Genomic DNA, 25,381 nt, shown 5'->3' with positions numbered 1-25,381 from the left:
CATTTAAAAAAATCTCTTTAATAGACAGATGCAGCAGTGTATGCCTGTCATCCCAGCAATTCTGGAGGCTGAGGCAAGAAGATCACAAGTTTCAAGATAGACTCAGCAATTTATTGAGGTCCTAAGCAATTTAGGGAGACTCTGTCTCAAAATAAAAAGTGCCCTGTTTTCAATCCCCGATACCAAAAATAAAAACAATAACCAAAAAAAAAAAAACACCTTAAAAGGTAATTGACTAAATAAAAATAAAACAATATTTTCTGGGGATAATAACTTATGTAGAAATAAAATATATAACAATAGTATCATAAATAACAGAAGGAATAAATAGAAATATCTCATACAGGAAGTTTCTTACATTGCAGTGAAGTTACAAATATTATTTAAAAATACATTATAAAAAGTGGAATATATATATTGCACATCCTAGAGAATCTACACATAAATGCACACTCACAAAACTATAGAGCTAATATGTCTATGTCAGAGATAAAATGAAATTACTAAAGAATTCTTATTTTATCCAAAAGAAAGAAGTAAAAATGACATGAGGAGAAAAAACAATTGAGACAAATAGAACACAAGTGATAAAATAATTAAGCCCAGTCATATTAATACTCACATTAAATGTAAATAGTCTAAACACTTCAGTTAAAAAAGTAAGAAATTATCAGATTAAAAAAAAAGCAACACCAAAATATATTCTTTCTACAAGACAGAACATAAAGACACAGAGAAGTTAAAAATAAAAAGATGGAAAATAACGTTTCATGATACCATTTACAGTTGAAGCAGGTCTATTAATATAAATCAAAGTAGATTTCAGAACAAAGATTATTTCCAGGATTAAAAAGTACATCTCAAAATGATTTTTAACAGTAACTTAATTATGAAAATATAACAAATCTTAAATGTGTATGGACATAACAGCACATCTTCAAAGTATACGTATAAAACATTGATAAAACAGAAAGGAGAAACAGACAAATTTCCAACTATAGCAAGAATAACAGAAGACTTAAACAGTAAAATCACCTAGCTTGAGCAAATTAATAGTTATGAACACTTCAACCAAATAAAGCAGAAAAAACATGGAACATTAATTTAGATCACATTCTGAGCCATAAAACAAACCCCCAAATTTTTCAAAGAACTAAAATTATACATAGTATATTCTCTGATGATGGAAATAAACTAGAAACGAATATCACAAATATACATGGAAATCCCCCAAATAATTGAAAAATAATTAACATCTAAATAACAGATGAGGAAACCACAAGGAAAATATTGAACTGAAAAAATAAATACCACACTATTGGAATTTGGTAAGTATGGCTAAAGCAATGCTTTGAGGGAAAATTAATAGCATTAACTACTTACATTAGTAAGGTCTAAAATCAAGGATTTAACTTTCCACTTTAAGAAATTAGAAAAAGAAATATCAATTAAAATCTACAGAAGCAGAGATCATTGTATTGTCTTGAGCAACTAATAAAAAAAAAAAAAAAAAGACACTGACCTAGTCTCTTCAAATAGTCAATTCCAAGAAGAAAAAAGACTGGAATGCTCTAGATTAAAGAGAAAAGGGGAGAGGAGTGGACAGTTTAAATAATGCAATGTATGGAATTTGAAAATCCTATATCTCAAAACTTATTGAGTGCTGTAAGAATTTTGTCAATTATACTTTAATAAAGCTCAAAAAAAATTAAAACCAAAAAAATCAGTGAAATAATAAAAACAGAAAACTAAATCAAAAGCCATTTCCTATATCAATTAAATTGATCAATCATTTTAGGTAGATCAATTAAGAAAAAATGAGAGGAAAGAAATTACCAATTAAAAGCAAAGTGTACAGACTTTAAATGGATAATAGAATATTATTAACATCTTTATGTCAATAAATCTGTCAATTTAGACTAAATGGGTAAAGTTTTTCAAAGACTATTAAAGTATTAAAGATCAATTCAAAAGAGGTAATGTTAATATCTATATATCTTCTAAAGAAATTGAACACATAATTTAAAAAAATCTATCTACAAACAAAATTCAGGCCTTGATGGCTTCAGTAGTAAACTTTGCCAAAATATTGGTGTTAAACAAACTAAAAGCAGCATGACCCTAGAAATATCAAAATATCTAAAATACAAAAATCAGACAAAAATAATAGAAGAAAAATAAACAATAGGCCAATGTTTCTCCTGATAATAGACACAAAAATCATTAAATCATTAGCACTATTTTAATAAATCAATTCAAATTATATGTGTGTGTGTGTGTAAGATATTACTTCCAGAGAAATTAGGATTTATCCCAGGAATGTGAACTTCACTTAGCATTTTAAAATAAATCAACGTAGCTCACCATATTAACAGTCATATATATATATATATATATATATATATATATAGAGAGAGAGAGAGAGAGAGAGAGAGAGAGAGAGAGAGAGCGCAATTAGATAAGAAAAAGAAATAAAATGCATCCACATTGGAAGAAAAGAAGGAATAAAATGACCTCTATTTATAAAAAACATTATCTAATATGTACAACACCCTAAAGATTACATACACATACAAAAAATTCATCAAAGTTGCCAAGTACAAAATCTACATGCAAAAGTCAGTTATATTTTTATAAACTAATAATGATCAGCCCAGAAAAGGAAATGAGAAAGCAATCCCTTTAACTATAGCATCAAAAAGAAAAAAAATACCTAGGAATAAATTTAACCAAGGAAATAAAAGACTTTTATAGTGCAAATTATAAAACATTGCTAAAAGAAATTTTAAAAAACATGCGAATAAGTAGAAAGATCATCCATACTTATAGATCAGGAGAATATTGTTTAAATGTCTACACTATCCAACACAACCTACTAATTTAATACAATCCCTGTAATTTTACAACATACTACAAAGTCATAGCAATCACGACTGTGTGCTATTGACCTAAAGATAGATAGATAGATGATAGATAGATAGATAGATAGATGATAGATAGATAGATATACAGACACACATACATACAAACATACATACTTACATACATACAGACTTACTAATGGAACAGAATAGAGATCCCAGAAATAAACTCTTATATATAAAGCCAAATCATCTTCCACAAGGGTGCCAAGACTACATTAACAATATCTTAAACAAATTATCTTAGATAAACTGAATATTCACATGTAAAAGAATAAAGTTGGACCCTTGTCTTATACCATATAAAAGCAAAAGTCTATTGACAACTAAAATAATATTAAAAGGAAAAAAATTTAAATGATAAATAGAATGGTCATATGATTCAGTAATCCCACTTCTGGCAAGTCAGTCACAAAAGGACAAACACTGTATATGATTCCATTAATTACAAGTATCTAAAGTAGTTAAAACAATAGAAACAGAAAGGTGTCTGCCAAGGGCTGAGTGTAGGAAAGAGGGGCAATCAGTTTAATAAATACAGGCTTTTAATAAGGCAATATAAAAATACTGTGGAAGGGGCAACCAAGAGCTCAAGGCAGAGCATTTCCCTACCATACTGAAAGCCCTGGCTCAATACCCAGCAGTGCAAAAAGAAAAACTGATTTAGAGATTTGTTGCACACAACAATATAAATATATTTAACATTACTGAATTGTGCACTTAAAAATATTCAAAATGTGTAATTTAATACTTTTTACCAATAAAAACAAAAACTATTAAGGGCCCAGAATAATTATAATAACTACACTGCAGAGGCTTCAGGGTGGCATAGTTAGGCCAAGGGTGGGATGGAGAAAGTAACAGAAACTTAGTAGCATATCCCAGGGTTTTTTTTTATATCAACCATTCATTGTTTAGAAACTTAAAATGATGGCACACACCTATAATTCCAGTGACTTGGGGGCTGAGGCAGGAGAATCACAAGTTTGAGGCCAGCCTTGGCAACTTAGTAAGACCCTGTATCCAAATAAAAATTTTAAATAAGGGCTGAGGATGTAGCTAGGTAGTAAAGGACTCCTGAGGTGGATCCCCAGTACCCCTCCCCCGATCCCACAACACACACAAAGAAGAGAAAAAGCCTTCTTTAACATGCAGAGAGTTTATATCTTTCCTTTTTCTCAACTTTCTATCTCTATCCTACCTTTTCCTTAGCAGAAATACATACATAATATCAACAACAAAAACAACAAAAATCCAGGGCCAAAAGATTATGGCACTGACATTTTCAAAGTATCCTTTTGGTGTCTGGAGGATTATACACCCCCAAGTGAAGCACCAGAGTAGACTGAGAACATCAAAGAGGTGTGCTTTGCCTTTCTTGAGGATGATGGTAGATGGGAAAGAAGAAATGGCATGCACTTCCACTGTAGACACATTCTGAGGTAGAATCATTTTAGACAAAAAAAAAAAAAAAAAAAAAAAACCAAAAACATATACAGAAGGTGAGAATCTAGATATTCATTCCCTTAAAACTATGCCTCCTGCTCTCTGTGTAACTAAAGAGGAACAGCCCTATTTGTAACTTAAGCTCCTCATGCTCCATAAACACAGATGCCTTTTTGGAGGAAATAGAGAATGGACAGAAATACAGGCCTTTAAGCATCTTTACTCATTTAGCATTGCCTAAAAGAAATGATTGAATTATTTTGTAAAAGTCAAATTTAGTTTTTATTTTTTCCCTACTACCATAAATAATGGCTTGTGTGAAAGATAAAAAGATTTAGACAAAATAAAATACTTATTTACATATCTTATATAGTATGAGTGAATTTAAGCACCATGTGTCTCCTTCCTAAAGAAAACTTCAGCATGTGCTTTCAAACTCAGTGACTTTCTTTTTCCATTTGTACTATCCAACCACTCCAGGATCTCAGATCCTCAGTCTGAGGAAGGTCTTTTGACCTCAGTCTTAAATGGTCAACAAATTTAACCTTTTTTTAAACTGTGAATAAAATTAGGCATACAATCAAAAAGACACAGCGAAGAGGAGATCAACTGAAGATAATAGTCATTTACCATCCACCTACATGTGTTATAAATTAATATCTTTATAAATCTTAATATAAAACTATATAAATAGAACATTACATATAATATCAGATCTGTTGATAGAATTAATTTTAAGTGCAGTCATATAAAACATACTCAATGGTTTTAAAATTGTTTGGGTATTGCTTCATTATTTAATACACTATGAATCTCAAAAAGGTATGGTCATTCTCAACCTCTCAAAGGTTCTATCTATATCCATATTCCTTTCTCTTCAACATAAACTCTTTCCTTAACCCTATTCACTCAGAGGTTTCAGTCTTGCAAAGGTCACCAATAATCTTTTTTGTAACAAATATGATATGTTTGAAAATTATATCTTACCTCTTCCTGACTTCACACCATTGGCTGAATCTCCTTTTCAAACCCTTCACATCTTTCAGGTCATGAACTCCTGTCTTACTTACCATAATAGTTAATACAGCCCTCTAATTTCACTACAATAATTCCTTGCTGTCTCATTAAGTTTCCACAAATACTTTACTGCCACTGTCTCAAAATCCATAATATTAACAGTGAAGATGATGATGGTGATGATAATGACAATTAACCCCTATTGACCACTTATTATAGTCTGCATCCTGATTTAAGAGTTTTATACATATTATTTCAATGAATTATTTAATTCAATGAGGTGTTATTGTCTTCTTATCTGTAAAACGAGAGGACTGGATTATATGGCTTCTAAAGTTCATTTCAACCTTAAAAATGGTTTCATTGTACTTTTTCACTAGTCTTTCTTTATGCAAGAACCTCTACCATATATATGTTTTAATACTTAATTATATACAGATAAGCATATTTCCTAAGAGTGATGGGCATTCCTTGTCTCCAAAATAAGAATGTAAGCTCTATCAGGGCAAAGTCTTACATAGTTCTGTATCTGTAGCTCTAGTTAATACACACATACTTAGGAACTCAACACTTCATCATTGAAGTATGTCTTTGGTGCTCTAATCATTTCCTTTTGGGGGTGGGGAATCTTTTCTAAGCAAACAAGGTTAAATTAGTGATTGCCAGATAGTAAGTAGTCCCTAAAGATGTTGCCTTCACCCAGTGTAGTGATAGAGATCCTCACTAAAGGACCTAAAGGTGTCCACCTGGTGGTTAGATAGTGAATAGATTGCAAGCTTTGAAAGTTTTGTTTTCACAACTTTTGTTTTGTTTGTGGAGACTAAAGTAATTTATTTACCCAAACTGAATTAAATCTTGATTATGTTAAAAGATTCTTTTTGTCATTTTGCTAATCATAGAATGAGGAAATCAATTCCGAAGTATAATAGTGGTATTTTAATTTATTCCTTCTAGAATAGCATTGTTCAGCAGAACGTTCAATGATGATATAGCTATTGAGCACTTGGATTGTGACCAATTCTAATTTTAATTAATTTAACTTTAAAAACTACATGAGGATAGTATATTGAGCAGTATAGGTTAAGCATCCCTAAACCAAAAGTCTGAAATATGAAATTTTTCAAATTCCAACACTTTTTGAATGCTGACATGACACCATAAGTAGAAAGTTCCATACTTGACTTCATGTGGTAGGTCATAAAACAGGCATACTAAAAGTATTGTATAACATTACCTTTGAGACTGTGTGTATAAGGTATATATTAAGTATAAATGCATTTCATGTTTAGACTTTAGTCCCATCCTCAAGGTATCATATTGTATATATGTAAACATTCCAAATCCCAAAATGTCTGACATCCAAAAAGACAGGGGACCCAATCACTTTGTAAAAGTGATACTCAACCTGTACAGAACTGGAAAGTACAACTCACCTGTAATTTGCCAATTCTGAGGTTATGAATCTTTCCAGCACTTTTACTTATGTTATAATTCTCTTCTTTGAAACTTTCAACATGTATTTCCCGATGAACCATAGAAAGTGTTGAATGAACTCTTGCTATATTCTTTCTCCATGTAAGACTGGCTATGTTTAAGAACTTCAAATCTTTTGTAAATATTAGGAGATATTGATTATGTTTTAGAAAATTACACAAAATTGATTTTCTAAGATACTTGAGAAAACTTGATTGAAGAGAGCAACAATTTTACATTCCTTTCTGTATTTTGCTACAGACATAAAATGTAACTTAAAATGAATTATATTATTTAAAAACAAGCTCTTCGTTGTAAGATTGATGTTTACTAATAGTTAAGAAGAAATGAATATATATCTCTGTATAAAATGAAGAGAAGCAATAATTCCTAAAACTTTTACACTTGATCCTCCCTTTTTCAATATTTAGTCATATTGATTAATAATCAAAGATGTTAACTAGCAATCACTGACTTTGATCAATTTGAATAGCAAACAGAAAATACTACTAAATCCTAAAAACAATTGGTTTTCCTCACCCTAAGAATGTGCCTTCAATACTGTTTTAGTCCTTTAAGGGGGGAAAAAACATTCATATTCTTGTCCATTCACACAAACCTCTCAGTGAGCATTATTGTTTTGGGAGGAGGGGGTGGCAGGCAGGGGGCCCAGGATGTTGACGGAACAGATAGGATGTCAGGTGAAGATAGAATGCTGTGCCCTCTCTAACCAGCTGAAGACTCCACATGATTGTTTTCTTACAAATAATACCTGTGGGTGTTGAAACTGTTCAGGGAATCTATCAAACACACTCTTTCACTTTGCTGCTGTAACTCTATAAAATTTATTCTCATTTCAAAAGAGTCATAGGCAATAATACCTGTAGGTGGTGTGAGTAATTTAAAGAAAATTTGTCAGGTCTACTTTCACTTACTTTACTAGAACAATTCCATATTTATTTGGAATGCAGCATTTTCTACTCAGTGTGATTATAAATTTCAAACTAAGATGAATTTGCCTAACTATATAATTAAATATAAATAGTGATGATGCAACATTAAGATAAAAATTTGGTCAGAAACTGAAAATAAATTAATGTTATAATCATTTCCATTTTTTTACAATTGTAGAAGTCATTCACTCATAAACATATTAGTAAAAACAGAAAATACAAATAGTACATTATCAAACTATATTATCAATATACCAATGCCAAATTGTTCCTTACAAAGAAACATGAAGGCCTAACTCAATAAACTTATATAAATTGTCCATATAAGTAAAAAATAGATAAATAAGATAATAAAAGTATCATTTCCAAATTGATCAGCTTCCCTTATTAAATCAATCTATATCAATATTAAGTAACTATATAACTGTATCAAATACCCTAGAATAACTAAATTCAGATTTAAAAATTTTTTTCAAAGAAACAGCCATAAATTCAGAGGAAGAAAGGGTTCAGTAATGGTTCATTTAAAAATGTTTTGTTCACTCAAAAAGTATTACAACATGAAATAATTTAAGTAATATTTATTGATCAGGAAAATAGAGTAATAAATGTTTTCTACTATGAAAGAATAAGAAATAATCTTAAAATAATCCCCAAATGGATCTTCCATTTTATCAAACTGTTCATAATTAATTACATAAACAGCTTTTAAATAAAGTGATTTTGGGTGGGGATGTGCTAGGGATTGAACCTAGAGCCTCACACATGCTAGGCAGTCACTTTACCTCTAAGCTACATCCTAAGTCCCCAAATGTATTTAATTTAAAGTGACACTTAAAAAATAAGTTTACTATTAGTTTTTGAAGGAATGTTTACTATTAATAAAGTTAATTTTTAATTGAAAGTCACCCAATTGAGATGGCATTAAGTTCTCCATTTTGATGTAACTGCCATGCCTCCCCCAAAATATCTCTACGTCTAATTTTTTTTCCAAATTGAGTTACTTAATAGATAGTTTTCTATGGTAAAATGTTCAATTTTGAGCCTGAGATATGTAATTGACATTTGGTAGTATTTTTCTAAGAGAATTAGAGAAAAATACAGATTTGAAATTTTATCTCCTGACCTAAACAGATTTATGACAAGTTGAATGAAATGCTTCATGAAGATAAATGAATGATGGATAAATGATGGAAAATAAATAATATTTCAATATTATTTCTTATTTTATTCCACTGTCACTCCCCCCCCCTTCTGTAATAATTACCTTTGCACAAACTCTAGATGGCAATATTGCACTTACTGTACTTTCTGAAAATTGTCACAGTCGATCCCCACATATCCTCTTTATCAACATTTTATGTGCCATGGATCTATAGCCTCTTATTATAAGTGTAATGAAGCAGAAGTTATTGAAGCATTTTATTGATTGCTCAGATCACAAGTTTACTGCCATACTGAATTGGCACCTTACTCGCTGAAGCAAACTGCTGACACCTTTTTTAAAAAGTGACAACTACATCTATTTCATGACCAGAAATCCATTTTCATCTCTATCAAGACAAGAATGCAATTTTCACTTCATTTAACTGATGTTAGGCCTGCTCAAAGCATGACACTTAGAAAAAGACACAAGTTTAAGGTTCTTAAAATACTTCAAGTAACTAGAATGCAGCTTGGTTTCAGGAGAAAGAAAAAAAACAGCAATCACTCAAATCTACAAACAACCTAATTTTCTAAAAAATATTACTTATCAAAACCTTCAAAAGTAGTTTTCATTTTGAAATGACTGCCACATTATTTTTATATTCTTATTAGTAAGTTGTGTTCCTATATTAGAAATTTGTCCCAAGGTATCAAGGACATTGGGAAGTTTGTTCAAAATTGCAATAATTTGAGTATTGCCCCAGAAAGACTATTTTAAGAAAACTACTCAATTTTTTAAGTATATAGTATAGAAAATGAAATATAAATAGTTATTCTTTCAGCAGAGTTAGAACCAATAAATTATTTTAATTGACTTAAGACACAGGATGTAGAAAGATAAACTATCAATGATTTTATAAAAAATTAAAACACCAAGATTCCTTTAAAAATAATTTTTTGCAATCAACAAATTCTTTCAGCACTAAATGTAATTCAAGCACATTTTTAGCTGAATCAATTCTGAATAGAATAATATCATTATTACTGATATCTAATTATCAAACAGTGAAAGGGTATTGTAATGTAAGACAACATTAACTCATAAAGAAAACTTAAGTGCTTTGGAAGAGCTTAGTTTAACACATTAGCAAGATACATTCCATTTTAAGCTGAAAACCCAATATATACTGAAGTTAGATAGTGATTTCCTTATCTACTAATATACCCACAAAATAAATCTACAACATGATTCCAATTTAAATAGTGAAACTTAATTTTTGAAATAGAAATTCAGTATCTAGATTTGAATCAAATGGAAAACTTTTAGAAATAGCATGCCACAGCACTCAAAAAAGTTACTTTGCTTAATTAATTAACAAAGGACCACATACATACAAAAAATTTTAAATCACTCAGGCCAAAAATTATATGGTTCTTGGCAAACTTCATTAAGTAATGATTTATCACAAATAGCTCATGTATACATTTTCAAATAAAATTACAGAAATAAAACATTTCCCTACACCTTCAGACATAAATAGAAATTGCCAATTTTCCAATATACTGCTGAAGTTTTAAAGATGCCTCAAAATCTTAAGAAATACTTGAGATTTTTTTGTTCTTTCTTTGCTTTAAATAATCAAACAAGTTATAGTCTAATCTCAAAATTGGTCATTCCTTTCCAAACTGCTAAAATTTTGTCCTTCAAACTTCTTAATTCTATGTGTTAATGTATTTATGTCTTAAGTAGCACAGGGACTATGACTGTCTTCATAATTAAAATGGTGTTTATCAAGATTAATATTATGATATAGTCATTTCCTTTGTTTCCCTCTGAACTTCAGAAATTACTATGCAATCTACAACAACTAAGCCATATTGTGAATAGCTTTGTGATTAAGACTGAAAGTTTATAAGCTCTTTTAAAAACTGTATTGGAAAAAAAATTCTATGCATTCATTACATGAAACTCTCCAACAATTTTGTTGGTTAGGAGAAAAATATTCAAAGAAGTATCTAAACTGGAAAGACATTTCCAGAAATGGAAGTTTCCCCAAACCACGTTTGTACTAAACACTGCCCATCAGTCCTTCCAAATCATTATTTATATAGCTGCCTGGCACAATTCCATAGACTTTTATTCATCTTTACAGTATTTCTGAACAGACAGACATATTTTGTTTACTGACAGCAACTAAAAGCTCTATGTAAGATTATAAATAAAGAAGATCATGTTTAAAAATCACTAATATCATTTTAAAAGGTAGGGCAGCCTTGTGTTTTGGCCTCTGTTTGGCTGTGTTAGGCCTATGAATGACAGCTTCCCTGCTTGAAGCACACAGAAAGCACAGCCTTCCTCATTCACTGACAGGACTGTGGCCTTTTCACACGTTCCTTCCACAGCAGTGTTTGTCCCCAAACACTGGAACTCGACACAATGGCATTCCTACTTCAACACCCCCACCAACAGCACCACTACATAACAAGAATGCTAATGAGATGGAACAGGCCTTGTCGCTGAAAGTGTTAACTACATTTCATAGGAATGCGTTTATGCTATTTCAAAGATTACCAATTAAATAGATTCTGCTTAGCTCTGAGCAATTTCTAAGATGTTTCCACTTTTAAGGAAATAAATGTGATAAATGTAAGACTAAGTGACTTTATGCTGTCCTAAATATAATATCTCATTTTCATATACACAAATCAGTATATATTTAAGACTACCCTAATGTAGTGTGCTTAATTCAGTTGCATGCTATAACAGCCAAGCTACAGTTAAAAATTAAAAAATGATAAGTTTGTAAACATAAAACCAGTATCCCTGACTTCTTTTTTAAGGCTATATTATTGCAATTTATTTAAAAGAAATTTCCTTTGGGAATGTCAAAGTTTAAAGTATTTTTATAATATTTTGACAAACAGCAAAACAATATGATTTTTATTCAGGATGTCAGAAGTAGAATAAATGACATCAAGAGTCAAGATAATCCTATAATTTATAAACTTACATTGGATAGGGAAAGAGGAATGATAGATGATAATCCATCTCCATTTTACCTGTCTAATGATTCCTTAACATAATCTTATGTAAAACTAAATAGAAAAGCCTATCCCAAAGGTCAAATGAAGTAAATGCAGTTCAAATAAAGTTCATTAATGCTGAGAGATATTTGTTAAAAAAAATTCTATTCATAAACAAAGATATTTCCAGGTTAAACATTTAGCCACTGATGGCCTGATAATGTTACTACTACAATGACTTTTTTAAACATTGTAAACAATTTTAAATTAAGTCTTGGTACAATAAGTCATTGAAAAGAGATTCACCAATACACATAATTAAACATGTTTAAGAAATAAAAATTTGCATGCAAATGCATAATGGGAAATTTTCTATTTCTTTTTCCTCACTTTTATTTTAAAAGAAAACTTAAGCAGTCATATTGTAAAGCTTTAAATTATCAAAACATGGTGAAAATTTTAAAGGTTCAGTTAGCTATAGCAAAGAGCTTAGGTTTTTAAGTATTCTTAAATTTGGCATAATGATATGAACACAGTGAAAATGTTAAATTTGTTCATTTACATTTACTATTTAATAAAAAGTATTTTCATAAATTTTGAATCATAAAGAAATTCTTTAAATCAAAGCAATAAGTAATTCTCAAGTCATTTCTTTTTCTCACAAAGCACAGAACTAGTTTAACTGTTTATATTAATTTAAAGTTTAAATTATGTTAGGATAGATAGCTAAAGAAAAACATATTACTTTCTGAGATGTTTCTTATTTCTGCCATCCTTGTTTTTAATAAAACTTAGAAATCATTTGTCTTTAGATTATATTTAAACAGCATATTTCTTGCATTGGAAAATGTTTTACTCAATGTTAAATAATTTAAAACTTTCCAATAAGTGGAATCAAAACATACAATATCAAATAAATGACTGCAATATATTCAACTGGTCAAGATCCATTTTATAATATCATTACATCTCAAAAATAAAATAGTGTTTCAACTAAAATATTTTAAATACAATAAAATATACCACGTTTTTGTTATAGCTTAATAAGGAACAATAAAATAAATTGGGGGTTTTATTTTTCTGAATTTATTATTATGAATAGCCTTATCTACAGTAACTGTTAATCTTGCTTCTATATCCACTGAAATTGCTGAAGGACAAACCACACACATTTTGCAAATAAAAGTTTCTCACGGGAAGATGTTTCTTGATAGTTCTGAATACCTTACTTCAACACACTCTCCCAGTCAATACAAATTGTTCTTTTCTGAACCAGACAGCAGGAGGTGCTGTGTGAACATCAAGACTGACATATCATTCCCACCTCCTTCCCCATCCTTTCTGCACACAGAGAATAGCATGATAATTTCAAAATATTCATTTTCAACAGACTGTGGCCTGAGATAATGAGCCCAGTTCTAATCCGTAACCTCCTAGTTCAAAATGTAAAATGTAGTCCTTTTTAACATGTAAAAATATATGCTTGTTTCTTAAGAACAAGTGCAAAGAGAATTTTGAAAATGTGACAACTACATTTTATTTTATAAATGGTATCAACTATTCTGCTTTACAATGAGAATTCTACTTTAAGGTAAGTCAAAAAATCCCTATAAGTAGTTATTAAAATTTCAAAGTCTTCACACACACACACACACACACACACACACACACACACACACCACAATTATGGAACAGATACATAGAAATTAAAAGACAAAATCTAGTTTTACCTGGTTTAAATACACTAATTCTATTTCTATGTTTTAGGTCCTAAAACATACAGGTTAAATAAGCATAAGTGAAATAAGTTACTCTTGACATGTGAAGTTAATCCACAATTTCGTTTTTACAGACTATGATTTGTTTTATTTTAGTCCAACTTCTCTTGTAAGCAATCTGGTTTTATAATGAAAAGGAAAATAGGAAGCTAAACCTTCAAATTACTTAGGAGCTATTCATTTTCTCAAAGCAACTGTCTATAGAATTTCCACATAAGGAGTTGCCTTTGCTTTGCACGGTACTCAGCAAGAAAAGATGAGACATATGACATCCCATACCAAAAGACAGATACAATTAGCCCCATTATTGTTGGCTTTCAGATTACAGAAGCAGCATTTTGGCTCCCTAACGGGCACTGAGCTCACAAAATACATGTCACAGTTCTTTTATGACATGATGCCAATCATTTCTTCTATATAACTGAGTACATTTTTAAAACATATAATAAAGTAGTTTTTAAAGAGGGATGACTCACCTGTTTATAATATTTTTTTGCAGACTGTAATCGTTGGTACAAGGCCAAAAGAATTCCTTGGATGTACATCTTAGCTCCTGAGGGGCTGAAACCTTCTCCCTTAGAGACCCAAAGTGGTCCCCGCAAAGGTGTGATGGAATTTTGAAGGCATTTTTCAAGCAGAGGAACTATGCAAGAGAAGAAGGGGAAAAAAATTCTTTTGACCCAACTGAAATACACTGCCTGGAACACAGCCCCAATACCAGAGCTAACTCTTAACATCTATTATTTATATCTGACCTGGGTTAAGTCTTAGAGAGGCAATTCCTGCATTACTAGTGGCCACCATGAAGGATGTATTTATATTGAGACACCCCCCCATGCAAGACTCATAAGCTTTGAGAGCACACCTGAATAGTTCTGAAGTGTGCCTAACTAGCTGCACAGAGTGTCATGGTGTGCACTGATTGCCTTATCTTCTCATTTATCACAGATGAGTTGGAACCAACCTTGCTGAAATCTACTTGCATTGTCCTGATAAAATTGTAAGATCCATGTTGTTTCTGTATATAGCTTCCTGTAGCAGAGTCTATATACCTAAAACATCACATCTGGAAATTATTCATAAAATAAAATCCACACCTTTATAAACCATCCTATTCCAGGATTGTCACTGCCATTTCTTAAGTAACCCCTAAAATAGGGTGGCAAGACTGTTTAAAAATAAGGGGAGAATCTTAAGCATTTTAACCATACCTTTTTGTTTTTAAGTTTCTGAGATATAAAACTAGTCAAGGATTTAGGAATGCTATTCCAGCAGGCATTTTGTAAATAGATAAAAGATATTTACTTGTAGATCTGTAATGCAACATCCATATGGACTTGACAGACATGTTTATACACTTTTTCACATGATTAGCTTATAAAGTCTTTCTAGTGTAAAATACTCAAATAACATGGCAGCTAGCTAACATTTTTCAAGATTTAATTTTCCTCTGGAAAAAAAACAGAAAGAAAGAAATAATAAGCACACTTGGAACTCAGAAAAAATGAAAGAATATCACTTTTTTATACTTGGTCTTAATATTTAAGTGTACACATATGATCCAAATATAAACATACAAAATAGCTATATATCTTAGTTACCTTATTCTAATACATATACCAGAAAAAGAAATTAAATAGATTGCCAGTAAAGAAAATAGGTCCTGTACCATTGGTTATGTTATATGTGGCATATTTTATGCAGCCAGGCCTAGGGAAGCAATCTGGAAATTGAATTACAATTAGGTTCAGCTGAGCTGCTGAGAGGCTGAGTTATGCAAATGGCCTTTGCTACTGGTATTCTGCTGAATTTTGCTCTTAGTAAAAAAGTTATGCACTTTATGGCACTAAGCTCTACAACTCTCTACCAAAGCACAATCTGAAGTCTGTCTAATATATTCAACACTTAGGAGAATGTTAGAAATAGAGCTTAAGATTTTTTCTGCCACTATAAATAAAGTTAAAAAGAAATTACAGCCCTATGACTATTTAGACATCTTATCAGATATATGCATGAAATTCACTCATCTAGCTTGAAAACTAATTCCTGAGATTCATCTATCAATCCTATTTTTATTCTTTTAGAGCCACTCCTTTTCTCTATAAGTTTTACCATAAGGAGTGCCTCAGACTTTTTTAAAAGTTCATGATTATGTATATACTATAAAAAAACTAAAATAGAAATAGCTTATTTTAAGTATCATAATTCTTCAATCTTTCAAAAAATGTTTAGAAAAACCAATCTTGATTACAATTTCTCCTAAAAAGAAAAAAACCTAGCTTAAAAATATCAGCACTTTTAGTTTATTGCCACAATAAATTACTATGTATTAGATTTTAATTTATATACCTTGAATTGATACACTCATTTAACCAACACACATTTTGAACATTGAAAAGCACTAGATAAATAGAACTTAAATTGAAATAAAGTTAAATAAATTGGGAAGTAAGTGATAAACTGAAAAGATCTACATCCATAAGTTAATCTTGAATTCAAACCTGAGAAAAATTTATCAGCTTCACCAGTATTACCCATGCTTGCTCATCATAAAATAACTTGCTGATTCTTTATATCAGCATGATAGATTCCAAAAACAATCACTTACTAGATTTTCAAAAACAAAACTACTTTTTTCAGAGTTTGTACACTTTGTAAGAATTTAAGAAAAATGTCTGACTTGGAAAAAAATTAAAATTATACCACAACATAAGCATTGTCAACTGATATTGGATAGAAAATAGCTCCCATGCTCCACATGATTTATATAATTAGGAATACTATGGAAACCAGAAACAGTAAAGCAAAGAAAGCAGTATTCACAAGCAGGTTTTATAAGGGACTTCAGAATCTGCTCTGAACTTGTTGAATAATCTGTTCAGTATTCCAGAATCTCCCTGCTGGAAGCAGGGTCCTCATTATAACCACAAGAGCACTAATAAAGGTTAGCCTCTGAACTAGGGATTAGAAGGCTTTTTCTTTTTGGAAGCTGCAAACTAGTAACTTTGATGATCTTCTTGAAAAGGAAGACAAAGCACACTCCAAGAACAAACAATGTTTCCACTAAGTAGGAAGGTACAGAAAACATAAGAAAATGATACGCCTAAATACTTGGGAAGGAAGTATAAATCAGCTAAATATGCTATGTTGAAAAAATAAAATGTATTAAGCAGTTAGAGTCCATTAAAAAGAAAAAGGAGTTTTGGCCTTAAAAGTAGTTTCAAAATATAAGTGACCAGTTAATTTATTAAAAACTAAGTCATTTGACCTTTCAATTCCAATCATAGTTCTAATATAGGTGTGATTTTTTATGGTTTATAGTGGGAATTAATATATTCTATAGCAAATAGGAGCTGATTAAAAATTCTTAACCAATGGTTTTCTTCTTTTATGTAGAATTAGTTATCATTTTCTCTTTCTGAAAACTTCATTCTATTAAAGACTATTATATAAATATGTGCAAGAAATTAGGACAATGATTTAGAAAGGTCAATAGATATGTTTCAGCCTTGAAAAGAACATAAAGCTGGATGTCACGTCAAGCTAGCAAATCCCATGGTAGATACTGAGTGAAAAAAAAAATATGCCTTTCACATGGAAAGAACTCCAGGACATTATTTTCTGTGTCCTTCAAACCTCATATGTTTCCTTTAAAATGCTACACAGAAATATTGCCTCATTCAGTAAGGATATCCTGTGTTTCTTTAAATTTTTGTGCTTAAGTAGACATAAGCATTTCTTCTTAGGTAGAGGTCCTTATTACAAGTAGTCTGCCTTGTTTCTCCTATTTACTTGAGATAAGAGCTTTAGTTTTTCTGTATTTTCAGTATTTGCCATAAAAGCAGGCTCTTAGATAAGTGAATTAAAAATTAATCATCCCTGAAATTTACCAGTATGCATGCTTCAGTCAGTCAAATGGGATCAATCCACTGGTATCATTTTTATCACTGCAAAGTGAAAAATTTTGTGAATAACTGCTTTTTATGAATGTTGTTTAATCTCAGATTATGTATATATGGTAAATTGAAATTAATAATTTCAATGGGTTTGGAGCTTAGACTGAGGTTGTTATGTAAATAGAACATATGAACAAAATGAGGCCAATACTGAGCAATATGGGCAAATTCATCAAGGGACCAAAAGTAATAACTACTAATTTCATAACTATGAACTAATATTTTCTCACTTATTCTGTTTCATTTCCTTTGAATTTCTTCACTTTTTCCACTTGGTGATATATCAAATCAATTATTATATCCTCTGGCATAAACACCTAAGTTACTTAAGAACAACTAATTGTTTCCTCCTCTATACTTCCTATGGCTTATTTTATACTCTTTTTTTTCCTTATTGATTTGTATTATTATTTATCTTCTCTCTTCCCACTTCCTTTCCTTAATAAATTTCAAACTCTTTGGAGTTTGAAGTCATTGCTTGTTTGTTTTATTTTTATTTAATAAATAATAATTGCATATATTCAAGGATACAATGTGAGTTTTACATTGCAGAATGATTGAATCGGGCTAATTAGCATATTGGGACATGGTGTATTTTTAGTTTGGTAAAAGCAGTGCTCAGTGACTGTTCACTGGATAAACGGTACTTCAGATATACTGTAGCCAGTCTTTTAGATAAGTTTTAAGATCATGAGTACAGCCATACAGAATCACAAAAAGCCTGTAACTTTCTATAATCTTATTAAAAAGTTTACCAAAATTTCATAAATTAACATGGACATACCAGGATAAGAGCACATTTAAAGTGATGTCAATTGTTTTATTTTAATTTTCCTTATAGCATTATCATGAAAAGTATGGAGACATATAATTTTTTAAATCCCATGAGCTTTGGCAGTGAAGCATTAACAACCCAGGAGAAGGTCAGAGGTGGCTATTTCAAAAAGTCCTTGGAAAACCTATATGAACTTTATGTTGCTGTCATAAATCGTGCTTTTATGGGGAAAGGTACACAATAAAATAGCAGAGTAATAATATTAGATGACAATCAAAATACCTACTTTAAATAAGAAAAGTAATTCCAAAGACTTTAAATAATTAATTTGAATGCTAAATACAACATAAACTGTTTATCCTTCAAGAAGGACCTATATTAAAAACCATCTTCAACTTACATACATGATGGGAGTACAACATTACAAGGGGCCAAGAATTCCTCTAAAGAGAAACCTCAAAGCTAGTGGAACTCATCAGTGAAGTACAGACTGGAATGTTCTGTCAAGAACTATACCTAGGGAATATACATTCTTTCCAAAGGCAACATATTTCATTAAAAGAGAATCTTTACATAATGCATTTGAATCTACTATGGGAAACAAAATATCAGAATTTTTATTTATATATTTTTTAAAAGCACAGGAAACAATGAAAGGCTTTAATAACTTCTTTCCAACTAAAATTAAAACTCTTGCCAATTAAATATCCAGAACCATAATTTACATAATTGTAAATTTTAATTTTCACATTTGAGTCGGAATGTATGAAACTATGAAAGAAAAGCACCGCCCAGAGCATTGTTGTCTATAAAGAAACTTCTATATGTTTTGTAGCAGCATGCTGCAGAGCAAAGTCTCAAAAACACTCAGCTATTGTTAGTAGGGTGTGTTCAGAAATACATTTAGACATTTGGAATTTTCCCAGTAATTCAAATATAATTTATTTTTAAAAATGAAGTTGACCTAAAAAGTTTTTTTTTTTTTTTTTTTTGGACAAAACAGAGTGAGTTCTTAAAGTTACTAAGATTTTACTAAGATTTGACTGCTTCCCAATCCAGGAAGTATGCCCGAAGGCAGTCTGAACCAGTGCCAAGGTATGTTCGTGTTTTAATGCTTCTTATTTGTTTTAGGTAATAGTTGGAAAGCTCCTAGTCCCACATCCACCAGCAGACGCCACTCAAAAGCACCATTTTCAGGGAAGACTGAATGATGAAGAGCATACTGTCTCCTATTGCTTGATTTATGTATCAGTGTATTTTTATTCAAACAAAACTAAACTAACAGCTGCTGTGTACTTTTGTTTATATGTTATATGTCAAATCTTATTGTCCCTAAGGTACTTATGAGAAAAGATTTAGCAGTTGTTTTCTTAAATACTGATGCCTACCCAAATTTGGATTTTTCCTCCACTGAACAAAATGACAAGCACAGGATTGCTATACTTAGAGCAATCTTTCACAGCTGCTTTAGTTTTTCAGTGATCCTATTAAACTGACGGCATATTGCCTGTGGGGTCTACAGTGTTATAATACTGCTGTAAGAGACATTGATTTATATGATAGGATCAAACAGAATAGGGATGCTTTGGAGGAAAGAATTTCTTAGGTCATGTTGTTTTTACCTGAGTAAAATTTGATTTAGACATTATGACCCTTACAGGACACCTGGTTATTTTAATTACTGATATGTGGATGAAGGCTGACATTGGGTTTAGGAAGTATGAAATCTTAGAAAGTCCCTTCTGTTTTGAAAATGCAGCCTGAGTCATGTCTTTTCTTAAACTGAACGAAGTAGCTGTGCATTAAATATGCTGGCACATCTTCTGCTTGAGCAAGTGGACCGAAATGGTGTGAATTGTTAATGCCTTGCTGCTTTGGTTCACGGCTTGTGATTGATCATTTGTAACTATATCTACTCCTTGTTCCATGAAATCAAGTATGGAGTAATGGGTTCATCAGATTTTGGGGTTAAATTGAGAGTGAAGAGGTACTGTGTGTGGAAATAAGAGTTGCCATGTTCAGGGCTGGCCTTGTAACAGCATGGAATCTAAAGGCGATATTCAAAACCACTTCACTCATCATACGCTTACTGATTCTGAATAGGGCCCATTTGCAGGGGACATTTGGTAGTTTTCCAATACGCTTTATGCCTCTTTCTACTTCCACCACCATGCACATCTTTTTTTCATACACCCCCAGTAGCACATTGGTAGAACAGGTCAGCATACACAATTCATTTATTTAAATGACTTGATTTATACAAGTAGAAATAAGCTGGGATTCTATTGTTTGAATCTTGCCTTTCCCCTCAACAAAAGTATGTGCGTCTGAAATACAAGAATTTTGTGAACTCAATTTGGCATCTAAATAGTTGATATTTAGTAATGATGTAAAATAACTTAATTGAGTTGGCATACGTGCAACTTAAGAGTACTTAGAGAATTACTGAGAATTCACTATACCTAAGTCTATTTTTATGTGGCTTTGGTCTATATCCATACACAAAAATTGAATAGTTGGTGTACTTATGTGAGCGTTAAAGCTCTGTATATTTTCTTAGAGTGAATTCTCAAAAGTATGATACACAAAACATTAAATACATTTAACATAAACTAGAAATAATGACCTTTAGAAATGTAACTATATAATTGCTTGCTCTATAACTGAAACTTTAATGGCTTTAGATGATTTTTTAAATTTACATTACTATCCCCAAAAGTTTAACACAAATGTCGGTAAATGAGGCACAAATTAACTTTTGACCCCGTAGGAAATGATGTATAATTTAGGAATAAGATCAAGCCTATGAAACATTTCCATATGTAAATAACATTTAAAAGTATGCTAATTATAAAATGTCTCAAAATTCTACAGTTACATTCATAATCACTCTAATCTCAAAAATGTAATTAACTTTTTTCTTTTTAAAAAAGTTTAAAAAGCAGGAATCATAATAATAATACTTGATACATGTCATTTAGAGAAATCTAGGAGCCAGATAATGTGGGTAAAGCAGTTTTGTCCTCTTAAATGTAAATGTTAAGTCAACCTATTACTTACATTTTAAATTTTTATTTAGGATTTATGAAATATTTGCATTTTAAATATGACTGGCTAAAAGATTTTAGCATTTTCAGCAATTACAACAGAAGGTTCCCTTTTGGGATTTTTTTCTCCATATTTGTTTCATAACGCAGAATCTTCTATAATTAACATTTTTTATAGTTTTTACATTTTACATGTATCTACTATTTCTTATTTATTCTTTGCTGAGTTGCATTCTCAGAAAGTTTTCTAAGAAATGGTTTTATAACAGGTAGTAACTATTAGGCTATTTGTTTTCATTGGCAATGATGCTTATTTTTTTTTTGAGGGGCTTTTTAATAACAATTTGATTAAACCACAATGCATGTTCTCAAAATATACAGTGATTTTTTAAATAGTATTTACAAGGTTGTACAGCTCTTGTCACTAATTTCAGGACATTTTCATGGGCACCAAAAGAAATACCATACCCATCAGCTACCTGCCATTACGCCTTCCCAAAGTCTGGGGATTACTAATCTGCTTTCTTCTTTCCAATTATACTTTATATAATATATTTATAACACATTTATAAATTATATTGTATTTTTATAATAAATTTTAAAATATTTCTGGGATCATAGATAAGTCATTAGAGTCAGATTTTTGGTGTTAGAGTTCAAAGACTAAGAATAAGAGATATAAATACCAGAAGATAGACACACTTAAAGAGGAGGAGGAAAGATCAAATCTGGGTTAAAAAATGATATGAGCCTGGCATAGACCTATAATCCCAACCATTGGGAGACTGAGGCAGGAGGGTCAGAAGTAAAGGTCAGCCTCAGCAACTTAGCAATATTCTGCCTCAAAGTAAAAAATAAAAAGTACCAGTGATGCAGCTCAGTGGTAAAACTCCCTTAGGTCCAGTCGTCTCATCAGTATACACACAGACACAAATATATACATATAAAATAATGATGCAAATTTAGCCCAATTAGTGATGATCATCTCTTTAGAACTATAAAAGAGAATCAAGTTTTAAAGACCTCAAAAGGGAATTTCCAACAGATACTAAAGAGTATATGAGTAAGTTAAACTACTTTATAAATTTTAATGTACAACTTCTCATTCTAATAGAAGATAACTTTCTAATTGTAGTAGAAAGTCACCAACTGCCATCAAAAGGCTTTAAAATTTCTTAATCCCCTCTGTAGATGAAGAGTAAAAAATATAAATTAGTAATTACTTAGCATATTCTGTTTTTTATCTAAGCAACAAGTACAATCCAAGTTTGATTTCATGGAAATCACTGGGACATACTGAGAAGCAAGTCCAAGTCACCCTAAGCCAAGGCAATCACAGAAAGCACAGTCTGTAGACTTTTCCTGTGTGGCATCTTCCCATTCCAGAGTGGCTCTTAACTGGTGGTCTTTGTATAAGTCAATTACTGTCCTACAGTGGTTAAAGCACTGATAATTACCACCAGCACTGGCACCCCTCTCTTCAGCAAGAGACCTAAATTTTTACATTTCCCAAAACCTGAGAAATAAAGGTAACTGAGGAAAGAACTCAAGGATTGAAGAGAAGCCTATGTGCTTAATAATAAAGAAATTTTGTCTGTACGCTTGACCTTAATTCTCTGAAAAGTTTTAAAGCAAAATGAAAAGTGGTTTTGTGAATCCTCAGAAAAACAAACAGTAATCATTAGGAGCCCAAAATGGGATCATTTGCTATTAGACAAATATTTAATAAACAGAGGGGTAGATTCTTGGGGGCAATTCCTTGTGCAGAGACCGAGAGTTCCAACACTAGCATATAACCATTATTTTTTCCAATGTGTTGCAGGTCTCAATAGACTGTGGCTATGATCTATTGCCCTTAAGCAAGATAATGACAATTACATACAGCCCTTTCCAGGTATATCGGTATATCTGCAACAAGATAGAAGAACATATAAAATAGGTGTGCAAACCTCCTATCCAAGCCCTCTATTTAAATTCATGATTGCTTACTTTTAACTATTTAAAAGTCAAAGACAAAGGAAGTTATGACTGAATGTTACTCTGGCTCACACTTTCTTTCCTGAAGAAAGTAATAAACAGAATCAGAATAAACACACACACACACACACACACACACACACACACACACATGGCCCTCATATGGAGCCTGAATGTAGGCAGCAGGCTTTATTCTTTTGAGTTACCCACCCTTAGCTAAGAAAGCAATGCCATTTCCAGGACCAACAATTGGCAAAACAGCAGTGCTGCTAGTCATATGAGGGTTGTGCTAGGCATTTTTAGTGCATAAAAGGAGGGGGAAGCATTTTGACTAGATTATTAGTGCCTGAATTTTTTCACTTTCATCAAAAGGAATCTAATACAATGCTTCCTAAACTAAGGCAATATTCTGATTTTTGTAATACATACTTTACTTTCAATGACTACTCTATATTATTTAGCCCTGAGATAAACATGGGATTACAGAGATGATTATATGATTTCCATTTTCATAGAGGTCACAGTCTAGAGAAGAGACAGCCATTAGACAAATAACTCTCCAAGAAGTTTTATTAATTTCAGTGTGATGATTACTCATAGAAGAAGCTATGAATGTAATAGGGATACCTATCTGCAATACATACTTTATGTTCAACTTGTCAAGGTGAGAGTTTTGTCTGAATATTTTTCTAGTCGTGTCTGTGAAGATATTTCTGGATGAGATATACATCTGAATCAATAGACCGAGCAAAGCAAATTTCCCTCCCTACTGTGGGTGGGCCCAATCCAATCAATTGAAGAATAAAAAGTCTTAGTAACTCCAGCTGTAACTGCCCATCAGTTATCTCCAGTTTGCCATCTCTAACCACAAAGCTTTGGACTTCCCTGTGTACATAATCCAATGATAATAAATTGAGAGAGAGAGAGAGAAAGAAACAGGTTCTGGTTCTCAAGAGACCCCCTAACAAACACATTGTCCTAGACAAGAGGGGAAAGGGTAACAGGGACAAGACAATGTCGGGATAATTTTTTAGACATAATATTTAATCTAAGACTTAATAGCTCACAAAGAGAATAAGGTGCAAGAGAATCTAAATAAAGGAAACATTGTATGATGAGGCAATGGAATATGAAAGAGCATTTGAGGAAAAGAAACAAACAACCTTAAGTGTAGAGAGAATGGGGCCAGTAAAACCAAGTAAAGATAGAGAAGTTGGGTAAGGAGGGATGAAATCATGAACGTCCTTCAAGCCATGATAAAGATTTAAACACTGGTTCAATATACAAGTTATGAAAGACATATTAGTTTTGAAAATAGTGTTAGTAGAGTGGTGCAATTAAAAGACTTGTGTTTAAGTTGGAGATAAGTACATTCATAACTAAATGAACAAACATATTTATAGGGGGATGCTTTAATTTGAAGAATACTTTATTTGGATGCTAAAGATCTCTGTTCCTAATCATGTTCTGGTCAACACTTTTAGAAATAACTGGGGAAAGTTGTTAAATTGATATTCATGCAGAATTTACACTACTAATGACAAAAATGGGAGAAACTATTAATCCCTGGGTTTTTATAGATTAAATATCTGAGAAATCTTAACAAGCTAAACTACTAAATAAAAACCTTAGAAGTAGAAATTTAATAGGAATCTATACAAAATGTTCTAGTCTAACATCTATAAACTTAGCAGTAGAAGAATAGCATAGGGTAAAATTAGCTTAAAAGCAAATTGTGGTAGCAGCTCAACTCACAACAGCTAAACTATGAAACCAACTTAGGAGCCCTTAAACAGATAAATGGACAAAGAAAACATGATACATACGCACACACACACACACATACAAACACACACACAAACACACAC

At 31.4% G+C, this 25,381-nt stretch overlaps 1 protein-coding gene across 1 annotated transcript in view; it reads right to left on the bottom strand.

Moving 5' to 3' along the window:
* Dcdc1 (doublecortin domain containing 1) overlaps positions 1-25,381 on the bottom strand; it is a 444,844-nt gene that overhangs the window by 351,963 nt on the left and 67,500 nt on the right. The window contains exon 7 of the mRNA XM_077797956.1: positions 14,235-14,401. Coding sequence (XP_077654082.1) covers positions 14,235-14,401 — 167 coding nt within the window. The remainder of the gene's footprint in view (positions 1-14,234; positions 14,402-25,381) is intronic.

The sequence above is a fragment of the Urocitellus parryii genome, chromosome 4 (genome assembly GCF_045843805.1).
Source record: "Urocitellus parryii isolate mUroPar1 chromosome 4, mUroPar1.hap1, whole genome shotgun sequence".
NCBI classification, from domain to species: Eukaryota; Metazoa; Chordata; class Mammalia; order Rodentia; family Sciuridae; genus Urocitellus; species Urocitellus parryii.
This window is presented reverse-complemented; position numbering and strand designations above follow the sequence as displayed.